At 32.5% G+C, this 19773-nt stretch overlaps 1 protein-coding gene across 1 annotated transcript; it reads right to left on the reverse strand.

Moving 5' to 3' along the window:
* Positions 1-13897: 13897 nt before the first annotated feature.
* Positions 13898-19339, reverse strand: LOTGIDRAFT_120391 (hypothetical protein; the record flags this gene model as incomplete). The annotated part of the gene is made up of 12 exons (XM_009058341.1): positions 13898-14053; positions 14367-14527; positions 15041-15321; positions 15683-15813; positions 16204-16319; positions 16480-16583; positions 16740-16875; positions 17085-17262; positions 17686-17793; positions 18118-18236; positions 18512-18781; positions 19198-19339. Coding segments are annotated over 12 exons (1902 nt in total), but the record flags the coding sequence as incomplete, so codon positions are not given.
* Positions 19340-19773: the final 434 nt, after the last annotated feature.

Raw genomic sequence — 19773 nt, forward strand, 5'->3', positions numbered from 1 at the left:
ACTGAAAGCATAGTTATGGTTACTGTTTACAGCAACAAAAACATCTTTCCAAATTACATCAAGATAATCAAATTCATATTGGTAAATATGGTATAGAACCAAACTGTTTTATATCATTAGTTACAAACTACCATCTCAGTCATTTACACATTACCTAAATAGGGCTAATGCAAAAAACAGTTAGTGATATTTTCAAATTTCTGAAATTATCTGGATGTAACCTTAGATTAAGCTGGAATACTGCATAAATACTTCAGTGATTAATTTGTTCATTACATTAAAAGATAGAGATATTGCTTTCTGAGCATTTCTATTACAAATACAATGACAGTGAGTATGATAAATATATGATACTTTGAGGCAAAATCAATCTTGTATGGTAAATATGTACTTAAAGTTACTTAACAGGTTTACAATATTAGAATAAAATGTCATAATATAATGTCATAACTATGTCAAAACAATTAGTGTGCTTATAGAAAGTTTTTTTTTAAAAACTGAGGATAAGTCAACCGAAATAAAATAATATTTTCAAACTTCAATATTATATTGTTACAAGTAATATGATCATATCAAACAGCCAACAGGGACAAATGTGAGTAATATTTTATAAACTTGTGACTAGGGTGTAACAAATACAGGAAGAACTATAGTTTTACATAATGGCATTGTTTTCATATACCATACATAATAAAATTCAATGATCTAAAAAAAAAACTTTGTTTATCTCAACAAATCATAGATCAGTAATCACTATTCCAATCAACAATCGATTGTAATCTATAATCAGTAATGGTTTGCACACTGGATTTGATATATTCTATTATTATTATATTAGGAGTAAATCCTAAGAGATCTACTCTAGAATTGTAGTATACTAGAGAAGTGTAAGGAGTGTAGGTTATTGATCACTTGTAGAAATATTGGTACAACAGATAGGATAGAATACCCTCTAGAGATAAATGGTTTTAACCAGTAAACTACTACCATTATTACTTCTAATTCAAATACTCAAATAATAAGGCCTTCCAAAAACAAAAAATCTGTGATCCACCTAAAATAGTTTTCAGACATTAGATGCATTTCAAAGAACATTTGCAAAATGTCTTCAGGTAAGCTCTTCATATAAAAAGAAAGTTTAACTTGAAGGAGCTGACAAATCCATTTCTCCCTTCCATAGCTTATTGGAACTTGTTGCACCTTTGAATAGAAAGGTTTTTCAATAGATCCAGAGATGGTAATGAATTGAAGGATATTGCAATTTCAACAAAACTTGACGAGTCTTCAACAGCTTCTTTGCAAGTTCAATTCATGCTATATGGTAACAACGAGTTACATGGTCAAATCTTTCTAGAAATCGAAAGCAGAAAATCAGAGCAGCATACATGAAAGCTAAAAGTGTCACCAAATCAAATTCATGAAGACCATTTTAACTCTTTTAGAGACTACAATTAAATGTTACAATGACTAATGAGTATTACAAAAAAAAAACCATAACCACAAAGTATAATCTGTACCATTACTCGATAATAGTCTTCAATCTATATTGATGTGGAATTGAGTTAATGATTAGACTTGAAGAAAATAACCCTGTCATTTAGAATCCTATTTACTGCTTCACCAATCACATGGAAATTTACAAATTTCTTATAGATAAAGTAACCTAGCAATGAGAACTAACACAAATGTTACTTAACTTGCTGGAAAGATATTTTCAAATACTAAGCTGAATTTAGAGCTTCAGACCAAGGCTCTTTACTGACCAAATTTATTTAACTTGGTGCCAAGCACAGTTCTTTTACCATCCATGTTACATTTTTTGAGGCAAGCACTTGTCCATGTAACTACATGATTTTGTGATACACTTAACATAGAAATAATGCTAATGATCTCAAAATTCAATTTGTCCAAATTTATAACAAGAAAATTAAATGGGACTAAGCAACAGGTTAAAATAAGGATGAAGGTTAATAATTTGGTGAATAATCCAATTTATATGATTTTCAGTTTCCTTATAATATTTCTGGAAAGGTCTGATTTGCAAAACTTTTAACCATAAGTTTCTGCTTATGATATTTATATTTCAAAATAAGTAATGTAAATCCAAACCTACTGCCACTTTAATATGTGCATTGTTTAGTTAAAATTAATGATGGTCTGTAAAAAAAAACTTCCTAAATTAACTGGGGAATATTGAAGATTCAGATGTTATTGATTTTAAAGGATTTAATTAGATAGAAAACTTATGTCTTGGATACAAAAATAGCTCTTGAAATATATCTTATAAGATTATCTTTCTAGTTAAAGTAAGAAAGGTTGACTAGTAAATTTTGTTTGATTTTTTGTAAGTTCTTCTTACAATCTCTCTGAACAAGCTGGGGGTTGTTCTACAAGAAGGAGTTCAAGCTGAAGACAAAAGTGGTATCATTTGTTCAGAAGAATGAGCATGCCTTATTAGATCTTATTAGAGGTTCTCAAATTCAATTAATCTTTGGACTTGGGCTCAAGAGATGAAAGCTAATAGGTTGAAGAATAACCGTCAGGATGGTACTGAAGTTGTGCATAAATGTTTTTTAAAAGAATGTTTACATTTTTGGAGAGATCATGCAGAAATATTCAATTTTAAGGCAGACCTAAAAATATATTAGTTTAGACATAAATGCTGATAAGCTATCTTTAGAAACAATTTAATAATTTCAATGTTTAAATTCACAAAAAATACAGATAGATACAGTAAAAGATAAGAAAATGATAGAGTTATAAATGATAAAGTATGAATCAGTGTAGAAATAACAGTATTTTATTTTACAATGAATTAAGGAAGATATGTAAATATACCGGAATATTCTTTCAAAAGATGATTGAACTTCTAAACCAGACAGTTGATATTCATTATTCAGTTTTATATTGTTTTAGTGTAATATTATCATATTTAGAGCCATGTTGGTTTTCCTTCTCTGTATAAGTACATTTCTAAATCCAATATATATTTTGCCTGACACGTTTTTTTAAGTGGTTTGGCAATGAAGCCAAGAACATCCCAAAATTTGAAAAAAATATAGTAAAGGCAGAGCATTTGATTGGTTGAATATGAAATGACTCAGAACTGGAGATGCAAAACAATTTTGTCGGATATTGAAACCTTGACATTTAAGAATATGAAAATACAGTGCAATCAGTCTTGTACAATTCACATAAAGAAATCAAGTTCTATATGAGCTCCAAATTACACATAAACATGAGCCTTAAGCCCAGAGCTCATTTCACATGGCTTAGACTGTCCATAAAATTGTAATAAAAGAGATGAGCCCTAGGGCAACTATACTGGAAACACAGCAATTAAATAACATGAAACATTTTGTTTCTGGTCTTGTTTGTATACAAACATTATGTAGCGTATATAACAAAGACATAAGACAATATTATGGAATATAACACACTTCTTTAATAAGGTTGGGCACATAACGTTTCAACACAATATACACGTGTCGTCATCAGATGTAGTGGCAAGAGAATAAAACATAACAAAATATATACCAAAAAGAAACAATATAGAGATTAAGAGGGACAATAGATAAAAGGGTATAAACAATGCGAGGTCATTGAGGAGGTACCGAGCAAACATAAGCTAATGAGAAAGGCACTGGGAGGAGAATGGGAGAATAAAGGGAAGAAACATGTAGAGAGTGGGGGTGGGGGGAGAGATTAGTTTAGCCATATCTTGGAAATGTACTGTGGTTGATCTCTGGAAAGCGTCTCTAAATAGCTAGAGCTTCTCGAATTCGTCGTTGTTGCTTGTTAGGGAGGTTGGAGGCTATGATAGATTGGTCTTGCCATTTGATTTTGTGGTTAAGTAACTTTATGAGGTGTTCAGATAAGGCCGATTTTACATCTTCGTTTTTGGTGGAGGTTACATGTTCTTTCATTCTGGTGGAGAGGGGTCTGCATGTTTCACCTATGTAAATGGCTCCACAATTACATGGTATCTCATATACCACTCCACTGGGGTCAGGTTTCTTGTTGGATCTAGGTCTGCCGTTAGCTGCCAGAAGTGATTTGATGTTGGCACTTGAGGTGAAATATGAATCTATGGATAGTTGTTGTTTCAGGAGGCGTCTTATTTTGTAGCTGGTAGGACCTATGAAGGGGAGGCCTATTCTTGGTAGAGGAACAGCTGGTTGTTTGGTTTTATCTGAGGTGGTTGACTTGAGGGTATTGCTATTATTATCTATTGTCCCTCTTAATCTCTATATTGGTATATATTTTGTTGTTTTATTCTCTTGCCACTACATCTGATGACGACACGTGTATATTGTGTTGAAACGTTATGTGCCCAACCTTATTAAAGAAGTGTGTTATATTCCATAATATTGTCTTGTGTTTTTGTTATATGTGCTCCTCGCTTCTATATGTCGTTCAAATCTTATGTAGCGTAGGTGTTGTAAATTAAGCAAAACATAAACATGGCTTGTTTATTTCAGAAATAACAACATTTTATGTTTGGTGTATGATGTATAAGTATATGAAAAAATAAACACATACAGCTATAATGTATGTTGTAATAATTTTGTGTTAGAAACTGTTCTTTCTACCTTTCAGTAATGTGTTAAGCATTAAAACTTCAATGAGTTTATTTGTAGTCTACACATTTCTTCCTTTACCAACAACTATCCCACCAGATGGAGCACTTAATTAATTGAATCGTATTTTATCTTTCTGGGTAGAAAAGGTATTAGTAAAATTGCAGAAAATTTCAAGAAAATTAAGTTAAACCTTAGATGTCCTTGTTTCTTGTGCATGAACCATACATTGCTTTTTCATATTGAAAGTGATACAGAATGTTTTTCTTTTTCTGTTCATAGTGTTCGATGTATTAAATAGAATAAAAATTTCAACTTACTTGCCCTCTACTTCTTGTAGATCATAAACATTATCAAATAGAACATCAGGGTCCTCGGAAGACGGGATTCTTGTATTACTCATATTTCACTATCACCTACAATATATAAAATATAATTCATATCATTTTTTATATTCTTTTAGCAAAAGTAAAAATACAGAACTGGTATATACTTTGGCCCTTATTTCAAGTGCAGTAGAACCAGTAAGATGTTTATTATTAAATATTATAAAGAGTGCCACTTAAAATCTTGTTTAAAATTTTTCTTGAAAGATCTCCATAGTGTCTTCTTGATTTTCTATTAGCAATTCAACACCCTCACACTATATTGATCACTAGTTGTGTATAGTTGCGATTAAGACTAGCGGTCATATGTTTCAAATGCAACTCTCATGCAACTGCATTTGGAACTTGTAAGGGCTTTCATTATTCGCAACCATACCCAACTGTTAATTGTTATGGTGTGAGGGCCCCTTAAGTTGTCACCCAGATAAATCAAACCTCACCATATAAATGAATCATATGGAAATCAAAACAGAGCTTTTAACATAATACATGATTTTAAAAAAATAAACAATTAACCACAAACAAAAACATGTGATGTGAATCAATAGTAAGAATAAGTTTATGTCAGTTCAGTAACCAACCCAGCCAAAGATAAAGATTCACAATTAAGTCATTCATTAAAGCTGTCTTATATAAAGAAATACATATTATAAACTTGTAATGATTAGTTATAAAATCTTCAGATAGAGTAAATCAAAATCTTTAATTTGAACTTCATCATTAAATCATTAGGTTGCCAATTTAAAATGTCAGATAATAAGATTATTACTAAATCAACATACTATTCAACATATGTCTTCAACAAAAATATACCATGTATTTATCATATGTTTTTATTTCTTTCTAAATATATTTATGTTTCATTCATTAGTACCTGTAAATATAATATTTAATAGTACTTGTTATTAACCATGGAAGATATCTGATATTTTCCTCATGTAACATTAAGATCTGATCAATATGAATATGAATACCAAGTATCATTAAGGTTGTACCTATTGGATCTTTCTAATCAACATCCAACAAATCAAAATTGCCATTGTGATTTATAAAGTCAGGGGCAACCACCAAAAACTAGCCAAATTTGACATTGTGATTGTGGTGTCAGGGGCACCCTATTTCAATCATTGAAAATTTCGTAGGTGTCCCAATTTTCATCAACATGCATACTATGCTCAAATAAAATCAACATCAAGTTGAGCTGGTTCTCATGTATGACCCATGAATGGAGTGATAAAATGTGCAGATATATAATTACGTGGGACAATAATCTAGCTACATGTAGTATCAAGCCTGTAATTGGTTAAAATAGGTCCAGGGTAAGGTCAATGAATGTCACTAATTGATTATTTCCCTGCATTATATACTGGGAAGATAAGATTTTTAACTTTGCTGTTTCTATATTGGGTTAAATATAACAATTTACTCACACAGATTTATCAAGTATGAGGATAAGATTGTGTGATTTGCAAAATTAAATGAAATGTAAACTTTCTGCACCCTAGTGCTAATGAATAGATTAAGACATGCAGTGTGTAATGTGGGAAATAGGACATGGGTAATAGCTTTGATTGCAAACCGACAAAAAGTATTTTTTAGTTGGCACAATTGAATGTTGACAATGAATAAAAACCTATCGAAAAATTTTGTTGATTGTTCATTCCCATGATATCATTGTACCTGGCAGTTTTTCTCCTGTTTGAATGGTTACACGCTGTTATTTGTGCTTAGTGACTTTCAAATGTCATGTAAAAAGAAAAATTAAAACATGTGAGAATAATAGTTAATGACCTTTATTCAAACCAGATTGAGATAAGTTTATCATCCTGTATAATAATTAAATAAACATCTGTATTATCATCATCAATGTGTAATCATAGTTCATATGTTATATAAAAGAGCTTACCAGGCAAGGTAATATACACCCACTGGCAGCTTTGATTTTAAATAAAAATATTTGTCAGTACAGTAACAATTACCAGTATGAAATATTCAACCTTCAGTCATACACTTTTTTTGAACTTTTTGAAGCGATACTGAATAATATTACTAAGTTTCGTCAAAATCTGTGGGCTAAAAATTGAACGCATTTTCAAGAACAAGGGCCATAACTCATCCTGAATATTTTTCAATATTTCTAAAGGGTTTATCCTATACAAGAAGTGTGCCTTCTTCAGTGTATATGAGTAACTGTAGACAGACGGGCCGACGGAAATGGATGGCAATATACGCCTCCTATTTCATGTGGGTGTGTAAAAATAATATTCTTAAAGATACTTGAAAACAAACTTAACAGACTGATTCCATTATTCCAACAAATGAAAATTTATTCAAAACTGGTAATTTTAAACCTTAATAAGTTTTCTTTTGGAGACAGGGTCATGTTCATTCTCTTCCAGCAGAAGCTGATATCACAGACATAAAAATCTTTCAATGAAAGTGAAAATGTCCGAAAATTGGCATTACATAGCATTGATGGAATAACAATCTAGTCTCTTAAATAACTTTTATTAACATATATCATACCATGTTTGAACACCACAAATAAGACGAGTAATCTTCTATAATACCAAGGATTTTCATGATCATTTTATTCCATTATCATGAAACCAATAAATTTCATGACAAATTTAACAACCTTTATACATGCAGTAATATGTCTAAGTTTTAAGTTAAACTATTTATTTATTGTACATGTAATGTTTATACAAATCTGTATAATTCCTAAATGGAATTCTAGAGTAAAATTTGTTTATCTGAGAAAACTTTAAGTGATAAAGAACTTACAAGAAAGAAGAATTCAGTTTAATTTGGGTGCTGACAGCTGAAGGACAAGAATTGGTAAATTTACTGATTGAATAGAGAATTATAAAAGACAAGCACCAATTGATCATGTCACTTCAAACAGTTCTCGATACTGGCTTCAGGCCTCTATGATCATCATTTTGATAAAACAGTCTTTCATCCAAGTAATATGTCTACTCCAAATATATGAGATATTTAAACATTCATTTGGAATTCAGTCTTTAGGGGATATACCAGAGCTATTAATTCAGTCAATTTCTGGAACTAGACGACAGTGTTGAAAACACTAGACTCATAATAAAATAATATTTAAACTGCATTGTTAATAAAACTGTACAAGGTAATTTCTGTTCTATATCAATTTCAAATTAATCTTGACACTGTTATTCCTGAGGTCCTATTAAACTAGAAATTAGTCTGTTGAAAAACAATCCAAATGTAGATTTATGATGCTAATTGTGTTTATTACAACTGGGATAAATACCTTGTGAGAAACTAGTTAATGGTAAAACATCATCAAAACTAAATATGACACGACATTCATGTTGTTACTGTCGATCTTGGACAAGGCTAAAATAAGCACAAAATTTATGTCATTGCATGTTGAAATAAAAAAAAAACTTGGAACCAAATATAACAATCTTGACAAAAACTCATCTTATTGCTCAACCATTATTTAAAGCAGACCTGTATGAATGACAGAGAGAAACACTTAAATCAGAAGGTAATATCTTGACCCATGCCATGATCAAGCTCCAGACGTCAAGGCCAGCAGGCAACCCCAGCTCCAAACAGATGAGTAAAAAAGAAGGTTAATATTAAAGAGATTGTTAATATGTTTTCTAAATTTGTTGTTTATCAGGGACACAGATATCGTCTATTTGCGCCATTCTTATATTTTTTTTAGAAAACCTCTTTGTACAATCCTAAATAAGGATTCTAAGCTAAAAGTATTTAAAATCATCTTTTTACTACGCATCCATTAATCTAGCTTATTTATTAAACATCATATATTTATATATCAATAAGCTTTGATGTATGCATCATCAAACAGATTAAATACACAATTTTCTATCAATCAAGAAAAACTTTCCCAGGGTTAATTTGACATCAGTTTATTTATCTTTTTGCACAGGAAACTTATAAAATTTCATCTGATGATAATTGCATATATATCTCAGGCTAACTGTCTTAAACTTTTTAATCAAAGGTTCGATTTTAAAGCAATTTTCACCATGGATAAAGAGAATAAAACAAATGAATTACAGCAACATATTTGATATTTAAATCAGTAACAAAAATTGTACAAAAAAGTGAAAAATCATAATGAATTATTCAAGGTCAACAACTTAATTTAAAACCCACAATCACCATTTGTTCGACATAGACAAGCACTTGACATAAAATTATTTGGCTATAAACAAGTGTGTAACAGGCTGTCCTCAAAGAGAACAAATTTGAAAAAGCAACATTAGAACATCAGACAGCGTAATTACCATTTTCATAAAATAAAATCTCCATCAGAAATGTCAAAATATTGATTATTCTGTACTTAACATCATCATTACCAATATTTACAAGTTATAGATATTTTAAACCACTGTGGAATAAGATGAAGTTCTAAGAAAAAAGGCATAGCTGATTTAGCAGATTTTATTTCACAAGTAGTAGCTTATTCAATCAGATCCTACATACTGATAAATGTCTAATGTCTTTAAGAACTCTCACCAATACCAGTACTTCTTCTTGTTGGTGGATGGTGTCCGCTTCGGAGAGATTCCATATCGCAGACGTTGAGTAGGGAACGGGTTGCTCCCATGGTTTCTTCTGGTTCTTCTTCTGTAGTCTTGATACTGCGTTCTTCTTCTGTGTTTCTTCTTGGCGATCTATCGAGAACTAAGTCCCAATGATCGCCACACCTACAGAGGAGCGGGGCGCTCTTCAGATGTGCTACTTTATGTGATCATTCGTGACTCACTAAGAAAATTATAGACTGTCTCACAGATTGTTGACATACCCTCCCCCGTATGGGACAGAATATTCTTCAAGGTGTAATCCAGCCTATATCTTTCCATTATCTCGACCAGCGATTTTCTTAATTCCCTTAGTTGCTCACAATGGATTAACAGATGTTCTGCGGTGCCAGCTTCTACAATGTCATTACCTAAATACCAGTTGAGTACTATACTATTTTTGACACATCACATAGGGGTATAAGGAAGACATTACTTCTTCATCAAAGAAGATGTTCTTAAAAAATAAAATTGACATGCTTTCATTAAACAATAAAAGCTTGTCAATCTTTATATAAGTTCTCTACACAAAGATAATAATGTTAACAACAGTTCAGTATGTTTCAATACATATGACTGCCAATTATCTCCCTACTCACAAGAAAAAATAATACACTATCGATGTTTTCTAGCAACAAAAATTCTGCAATCTGAAAGCTAAATCTCTACCGTCTGGGAAGGTATATACTCATGGAGGCTATGATATTACCATGATGAAATAGAAAACATCCTCTTTACCATTGGAATTGAGAGATGCAACCCTTTTGGCCTTGCCTAAGAGAGACAACTCTCTTGGCCCCCTCATGGATTTTCTAGATACACCCCTGTGTATGCCTTTTTAGTGAGAGTTATATAAGAAACCAACACATAAAATAGTCTTCAACTTAAGGACAGATTTGAAAGGCTTTAGCTTAAATTCCCCTCGTAACACCCAATTAATGATGCCTACAATTATGTTTCTGGTCTACAGACTTAACAAGCATATACAGTAACTATCAAAAATATTTATCCTAATATACTCTCCAACCACAATGAGTACAGAAATTAATTTTTTTTTATTAATTCACAAATATTCAAAATAAAATTGTGCATTAATCTTATGATATCTTTGGATCTATAGAAATAAAGTTTGGCAAGTTCACATTAAATAAACACACATGCCTGACTGAAATTACCTTCTGTATAATCCAAGAAAGGCCTTTTTCCTTGGTTGTCATTTTTATCAACCTGATGGAGTTGATGTTTCGATTTATACAGAGATGATTGGAAAATTATATTCTGTAATCACTATTTAAATCAGTGTAGTGCCAGTACTGAGTAATAATAATGGCAATATAGTCGGGTACTGGTAGAAACAAGAGTCAGTAAATTTAAGAGTAAGCTAAATAAAACCACTCACATATGCTTCCTTAAATAGACGAATGCTATTAAGTACATCTATATTATTATTTGTATAATACTGTCAGTGTAATCAACTTGACTCTTCACCCCAATATAGCAGTTGTCAGTGGGTGAACGCTTCACACATTTTTTACCCTTACTATTATTACTAAACATGAATTACCTTTTAATTATGGCAATTAGTGCATATCATCAATCAATTATCACTCAACCAATAACTAACACTGCTTTCATGCAAAACATCAATTAATTATTTATAGGCAAACAACTTGTTCAATATAAACTCCAATATCACTAAGTAGACACCACTAAATAGCAGCCGCCATTGATTCACAGTTAACCGGAAGTTAGGAATTGTGGGATCGTCTACTTTCAATTTGTTTGACAGGTGCCCGTAAAATGAAAGTAGACATTGGATTAATCGATTGAGTGGCGTATTAATAAACTTATCATACTTTTGATTGGCTAATTTCAGTTCATTCATTGAGCGTTAATTATGATATGTAGTCTGATATACTGTTATATATTTGTTTACGTGTTTCGTGAAGTTTTGCCCGTTTTAAATCAATCAAACATTCAGCTTTTCCCACTTTCATTCACGTCAAAAAGTAATTTTAACGCGGTCAAGAGTTAATTGTCAAATATCACACTATTTGGAATGGTAGCGGATTTCCAAAATGTCAAAACTATAATAATATAGAAAAAGAAGGAATGCAGACTGGAAATGGCATTATATTATCAACATTAAATTATTCGGCCCGCGAAATACATCATCCAATAGGTCTTAGGCATTTCCAGGGGAACCATTTGTGCACCTAACAGGTTTGTTCCCGTAGTCGTCTGAAGCTGAATTCATGCAATAGCTTCTGAGAAACACTAAAGTTTGTAGTTTCCAAAAAGAATTTTTCATTTTGTACGATTTTTACATACCTCCCAGCTCCCACATTCCTGTGGGATTTGGTTCTTTGTTGTTTGTAAAAACATGTCATGCAGAAGGTGAGGGTACTTTACAATACAGACGAGTTTCATATGACATCACCTGTTCCTAAGTTTTAATTTCAATTTCGTCCCCACAGTTTTATAACATTTCAAGGTAAAGACTAGTTACAGGTAATCAGGCGTTAACATTGATCTCAGTGGTTTTAAGGGAGAAGTGTTATATCCTTTTTGTACTGAGATATAATATTTATTTCCGTTTGATTAGTTCGTCTAATTAGTCCTCACATTCTGAATCACGTTCACTTTTTTTTTATGACACTTTACCCGTTGCATGAAAAGTGTTTATCGAACACGACAGCGCTTCAATATCCCAACTATTTGAGTTAAAACTAGTCGCGATCTACAACACCCTTAGGGTAAACTGTATTGTTCTCAAGAGCAATATCATCCATCTTATAAAAGCTTCCAGAAAGACTTCTACTTCAACTTGTCAACATCATATTACATCCCCTTAAAGTTCTATTTAAAACCATGTTTTGTCTCTGTGGAGCGGTCATGACTTCTGAGAAAATATGCTGCTTTCGACCCACAGATGTCTTCATAGAAAATGACAGGAGACCGTGGTAACTGTTTACCTGATTGGGCATGATAAATATCTTATACATTATAGAGGCTCGTAGTTTTCAGTAGCTCAACTAGATGAGCGAGGGATCGTGAACATAAGTGGGTTGGGGCCCCTTCCCCGGGAACGTCTTTTTATTCTTTTTTCTGGGGATTGGAGCCCGTGGACTTGGTTCGATCAAAAACTGGTTTTGTTCTTATGGAAAAACTACATGTAGAACAGTCACGTTCATCAGTCAAACTGAAGTGGTCGCAGGAAGTGTGTAACGAATTTTGCACTGATGTTGTAACACAGTATAAAGAGATTTCTTCCTTGCAAATTTTGAAAGCCCAATTTTCTGTTACATTTGCTGAAACAAAGAAAATCCTATTTCAATAGCAGAAGAGGTTCAAAAGACTCAAGGGATGCAACTACATTTTCGCTTAAAAATTTGATAGTTGTCTGACTGTCCATGAAGGGAACAGAAGGGTACATTCACTTTATAATACTATCTATTAAAATATTTATAAAACTTTAACAATAAAGATGTTCTTTACATGAAATATAAAATATAATGTTTACAATAATATGATGTTTTTGAGGAAATGCATAATTTTGAGCAAAATGGACTTTACCCCAGGATTTTGATAGTAACTCCACTTTACCATCCACTAAAATGTTGGCAGTAAGGACTGATGAACTGGATGATATGTTGACCCCGCACTAAATGCTACCAAACACTATACTCAACGTAAACCAACAAGAGACAAATGCATCCTAAGAGTAATTTAACATGTTCAGCTAGGAAAGCATGGTCCTGTATCAAAATTGTGAACTTGAAAATTGAACTAAACTATATCTTAAGAGAAAATGGATGATTATGAATTGAGATCTTGTTTCCGAGTATTGTGTACAACACAAATGACCGATTTTTTGTATAATATCTCATCATACAGAATATATTTAAAGTTAAACTTAGAACTATGTGAACAATTACTTAAGACCCTTTTGTGGTAAGATATATTCTTACATCTACTGATTAAAAAGGCAGCCAGGTTTAAATGACTTTAAATGTAGCCTCGCCATCCACACCAGACAGTTGAGTGGAAGTAAAGGTGACGTCTATCTCCTTCATACCCCGTCTTAATGGCCAGATAGTCGCTTCTCCAACGACAGTTTCTCCTGATTTAATAGCTTTCCTGAAAAAATCAAAATCCATTATTGTAAATTGACTAGTCAATGAAAGAAAAATAATACACCCTTGCACCTTACACCATCAAGGGTTTGTTAGACAACAGAGTTTTTCATTTTCTAATCTTAAAAGAGGCTCTTCTCACTTTAAGAAAATTGCCAAAAAGGCGCCATGGAAGAATTAAATCCAAAATAATGTTGTTATATAAATATTACTGACCTTTTCTTATCCCGTGTTGTAACATAGCACCCAGCACATTCAAACGTAAATACAGAATTTGTTAGATTGATATGTAAAGGATTCTTAAATGAAACAGTTACTTCCGATTTTTCTCTCATTTTCATTTGACTTGGGACCTAAAACATAAACATTTATCCATACAATGGTTGAATGTCTCGTTGCCAAGCTGTTCAAAAAGGGAATAAGAAACTAGGAATGTTCCCTCGGATCATTACAAGATTGTTTTAACAATAAGAGTATCAATAACGGGTTTAGCGCTTTGGTGATTGAAATGCGAAATTTCCAGAACGGACTGGTTAACAATCTGCCAAAATCATTAAATACGCTATTGAAACTCTAATATGGGAAAGTTTTGCTTTTCAATTCTTTCAATTTCGGATATATATCAAGCTTTATAATAAACACACATATCTATAAATTTGCTCTTACCTGAATTTTCAGATTCGGCATTGTCAAATTAAAAGATGCCTTCTTAACCAAATGTTGCTTTGTTTCCTGGGCTTGCAATGCACAATAAACTATCATACTAGCAATTGGGTTCAATTTAGATCCATAATCCGACGAGCTGATTTCAAATTTAACAATGCACTCTGGGATAAAAATAAAGTGTGAATATAATAGATCGATGTTAGACATTGGATACAGAACCATCAACTTCAATATAATAATTACTGAAATTGCTGTTCTCTTGTTTTTTGAGACTATACCTTCATACACATCAAAACTTCAATAAACCTATATTCACCAAGGGAACACTTTGATGAAAAAAAACCCAGAAGTTCATGTGTGCCGTTCAAATCTCTTTGGAAATATACTTCAGATACCTAATATACCAAAGAAATAAACAACAGCATTGTGGACCCTCCTAGGGATTGCGAACTGAAAACAAAGTTGATGAGTAGAAGAATCATGTTCTTTGCACGTCCTTCTTCACGATACAATACTTATTTTGGTACATCTTATGGTTAATAATCTGGAGAATGACCATCACAAATATACCATATTATATAAGCAGACAAAACCCATCTTAACATACCATACGACTCATAATAGCAACACTTGTCTGAATTCTAGATCAGATTTGAAACTATAACATCACTCACCAGATTTAGGTTTAATAACATGATAAGCCTTTTCACTTTTAATCTTCTTGGCTGGTATTCCAGTATAAAAACAACTACAGACAGAAATACGACCATCTATAGTTCTAGAGACATTCGATGTATTCTTCATCTTCACAGATATCTCAAGAGTATTTCCCAAGAGAGTTTCAGGAATCTTTAGATCCATTTTAATGTCTTTGTTGAATTTCCTAATATAAATATCCAGATCTTTTCTACTTCCAAATTTATGGACAAAAGAGACAACACGTCGTTCTTCTGCACTACCTTCAATCAAAAATAATGAATACTAAAACAATTGCTAGAAAAGTAAATCCCCTTGGTCGCCCCCTATCCACTTTATGTTTGGACACTAACACAGCACGATCCTATAAATCTACAATAGGCTGGTTTCAGTGGCGCTTCTACTGAGGTGAGGAGGTGGAGGTCAACATTTTCATCAATTTATATTGTGAAAGAATAGTCTAGTTTGTTAAAATCAGTCTTTCCGATAAATACTACATGTACTCCTCTGTATTTTAGGTTAAAATCATTACGTGAAAGTAAGATTGACGAGTCTTATGTCAGCGCTGTGTTGTGGGTTCTTTTTAGAATTTATTGTGATCAACATCAATTAGTATTTACCGACCTTCATTATGTTTATACAAGTGTGTTATATCGTGTCTATCAGGTTTACCAATAGCCTTGGTGCTGATACATTTTCCTATAGAATGAGAATCAACATTACATACTTCCATACTCTTATCCTCCTTTACCTGCAAAATACAATTGAAATGGTCTTTTACTACAGTGTGCAACGGGGAGGGGGAGGGGAGGAATTATTGTAATTAACCAAAAACATTACACATTAATATAAGATTGTATCTCACCGAGGCAAAGTAACATATTGAACATACATTCGGAACGCTGTTGTCAGGAGCTGTTGAAGGAGGTGACATCATGGAACATCGGATAAATTTCTTAATTGCCTTGAGCGCAAGATTACCACTAGTTGCTCTTCTTTCTCACATTACCACTATCAGGTAGTTGTCCTCAGTAGTCTGAATCAGCGACCATTGAGTTTAATTTGTCGATTAAAGGTAACATCGACTACAGCATATCGAAAATGACAATCGACTAGAGAACGCATAAAAAGTTAGACAAACCTTCCAATATATTCTGTCACCGTTAACTTCACTAAATATAAATGGCACATCATAGTTTAGGTATACATGACCTTCTCTTATAGCTTTCAACGGAGCCGGACCACATCTCATTACACCTTTAATTAGACATTTTAAAATCTAGGTACCAGAGTTATTTTCGAACGATACGAGTGCTGTAAATAGTAGTTTATATATTATGTCGTCTATGAAACATAAATTAACACTTATACAACTTATGAACAAATATTTATCAGTCATGATGTTCTCGGTACTTACTATCACTGACTTCTTGAGGTGTAGCATCATGAGCTTGCCATCCATCATAACCATCAGGTAAATCGCGTCTACGGAACCAGGATTCATTCCACACGTGGAAATTCCTACAGGATAAAGTAGTCAAAAAACCTGATATTCACTTATATAAAATCTCGATTGTTGGATTGTCAATCACATTGTAGAAATATAATACCTTCATATTGTATATGATAATGATATCAAATCCTTAAACTTTCAATCTTTCAAAGGAAGAAACTCACCACACAGAATCATCAAGATCATCTAAAGGTTTACCATCTTCATCAACATGAGAGTCTATTGTGGTACTACAGTCAGTGTCGTGGGCAGAATCAAAGTTGGTAACAGATCTGGTAGGAATCCCTAGGGCTCTCAGTACTGTAAAAAACAATTCCTATCTTCAATACAGTTGATGTTCAATTTAAGTTTCTCTAGCCCGGATCAGGCCAATTTAGACTGTACTTTAGTCATTAAAAAACTCTGAATGACAGCTGATGATAGAATTCCTGTACTATTAACAGATTACTATTAATTTCTAGCTAATTCCTTTTATTTCTACAGTACACCAATTTCAATTCTATACTTACATGTAGTAACAACTCCAGAGAAGACCCAACACTGTCCATATTTCACTGGTTTTCCAGTCTTCATAAACTCTTCCAGAATACTGACACTACCACTCCACGCCCATGGTTTGGTACAGTTAGAAGGGTATTCAGACGACCACCGTCCTTCCAGTACCCCATAATCATCACAGCTATTAGCCTGTACAATATATATTTATTAGATCATTAATAGAAAGTACAATGAGAGAATACGGTTTTTTGATTGATTAATCCATTATAAATAAAGAAGGTTATTTTATTTATAAGCATTTGTTACACAAATCCTTTCATGTTAAAAGTCAGAAACTTGTTATCAAGTAAGAATATAAGAGAATTAAATGTTCTTGATAGCTTTTTATATTTCTCAAATAAAATCAACATCAACTTCCACAGTTATACGATTTCTATACAGAATTTCTATAAATACTATGTAATTTTTTACACTCAATAAAGTTTATAAATAATACAATACAATGTAATTTTAAGTCAGTCAATGTCATGGTTCACATATAAGAATAAGAGACTGCAGCATCCCGACTGTTGAACAAAGAAAATAAAATTTGATATAATTATATTGGTATACCTGTGCTGATATAGTTCTAACAATGCTAATAACACTTCTCCTAGCACCTTCTTTTAATTCAGCCCTATCCAATAAAAACAGAGCCGCTTCCAAACAAGGTTTATCAAACTGCAACATCAAATAAGTAATGGTTAACATAGATAGTAGAACAATTTAATCCGAAAAATCAATTTTTATTTCAATCCAATTCAAACCATAAGGCTTAGCCAAATCGATTTTGATACAGTACCACGAGCGTATTTAAATTTAGAGATAAATGAAACGTTTTACGTTGACAAGACAATATGATATGCTAAGTTGAACGACATTAGATATCACGAGTGGCAATAGCGATAAAGGACATGCTCACTTTTCCGAACCACCTGATACCACTGTGCATTTATTTCAATAAGGCACTCCTTCTGAAAGTAATAGATTAAGCACAACACATACTTGTCCAAAATTCCATGGTCTTCCTCTGTGTGAATTGCTTGAACCAACCCATATTCGTCCCATTTCATTTGAAACATATTCATCTCTTTCAGTACTATTCGGCATGTATACTTCGTCATCTAAAACACAAAATCGAAATGCCAAATCTAGATAAAGCGAACAAAATATATTAGACATTGATTCAAATTCAGATTATAAATGAAGGTATTGTAAGGAACCATAAATGAGAAAAACTGTCCCATTTAAGATTAAAAGCAACTATTGACACAACAAAAATGCTAAAAACAAAAGAATTAAATATCAAAGCAATGAATAATATACTTAATCGAGGGAACATCTCACATATTGATAAACGAAAAATTGCCAATAAGCTCAGATAGATAAGAGGACATACCTGGCCACCAGGGATTAAAAATGATATGGATATCTTCATCTTCAATATGAAATCTAGATACTTCATCAAGATCTTCTATCCTGGTTTCAATATACATTTGATATGTACCAATAATAACATCTATTGGTTGTAACTCAAAACTTACTGCTTTATCTGACCATTTAACATTGTCCATACACCATGTATACAGCTCTGTCTCTACCTTCAACTTACCAGATTTAGGGATCTTAAAATTGACGATACTACCCTTACTTTCCATTGGTCTCCGACCTAAATGTCAATAGATTCAAAGCGTTGATTGCCAAGAGGTCTATCCAAAAGAATCCTACACTGGATGATTGAACTTCCAGCGTGACCATAATCAACGTGTTGAAGGAAGCCATTATACTTTCATTATTCATTCAGTAAAGTCTTTAAATGGCATTTAGCAATTGTGAGTACGTTATATAGACACAGCTTTATGGAACAACAATCAAAAATTTGTGCCTTAAGACGACGGGGGAAACACGTCGAAACGTTGCAGAAAACTTATCCCAGTGATTGTTGTTCCATAAAGCCTTCTATATATTCATTCAGTACTCTTTGTTTATATAAAAAAAAGAAGTGATGGTTCGTCTTATCGTAAATTGCATGCATTTTCTTTCTAGTTATGCTGGTCTGTTATATGTTATTACTTAAATGCCAACCTGTTTGTATCTGGACAACCACTGTATCAACATGGTTAATTTTTCTGTTAAACTTGACATCAATCTGGAAACCGAAACCTCTTCTAACTACCAAGTCCTCATTATCATAACAGTCTGTTTGATGTTTTATCTTGTTCTTCTCTTTATTAAAGTCTATCTCAGTAACGTCTAAACATTCATCTATAAAAAATAGAAAAATAGATGCATTAAAATATGTATTGTGGTTGTGAGTAAAGAAGTTGTATTTTAGTATTACAATCTAATTAGCGCCACAATGCAAATATTTTTGCCTCGACACAAAGCTATTCGAAGTCCAAGATATAACACACATCAGAATTATTATTCAGTTTTTGGGTCAACTTGAAATCGGAAATTTAGATTGATGCAACAAAAACTGTTACCTATTACTACAGGTTTTGGAACAAATCTTCTATGGAAATCAGCATCTGAAGTTCTGTTAGTGCGACCTTCTAAATTGTTTCCAGCACCAAGTAACGTATTTAAATATCGCCTACGTCTACAAAGAACAAATATGGATGTACAAGCGTGTATGTGGTATGATCAAAATGAACAGAA

Source organism: Lottia gigantea (assembly GCF_000327385.1).
Source record: "Lottia gigantea unplaced genomic scaffold LOTGIsca_33, whole genome shotgun sequence".
Classification (NCBI taxonomy): Eukaryota; Metazoa; Mollusca; class Gastropoda; family Lottiidae; genus Lottia; species Lottia gigantea.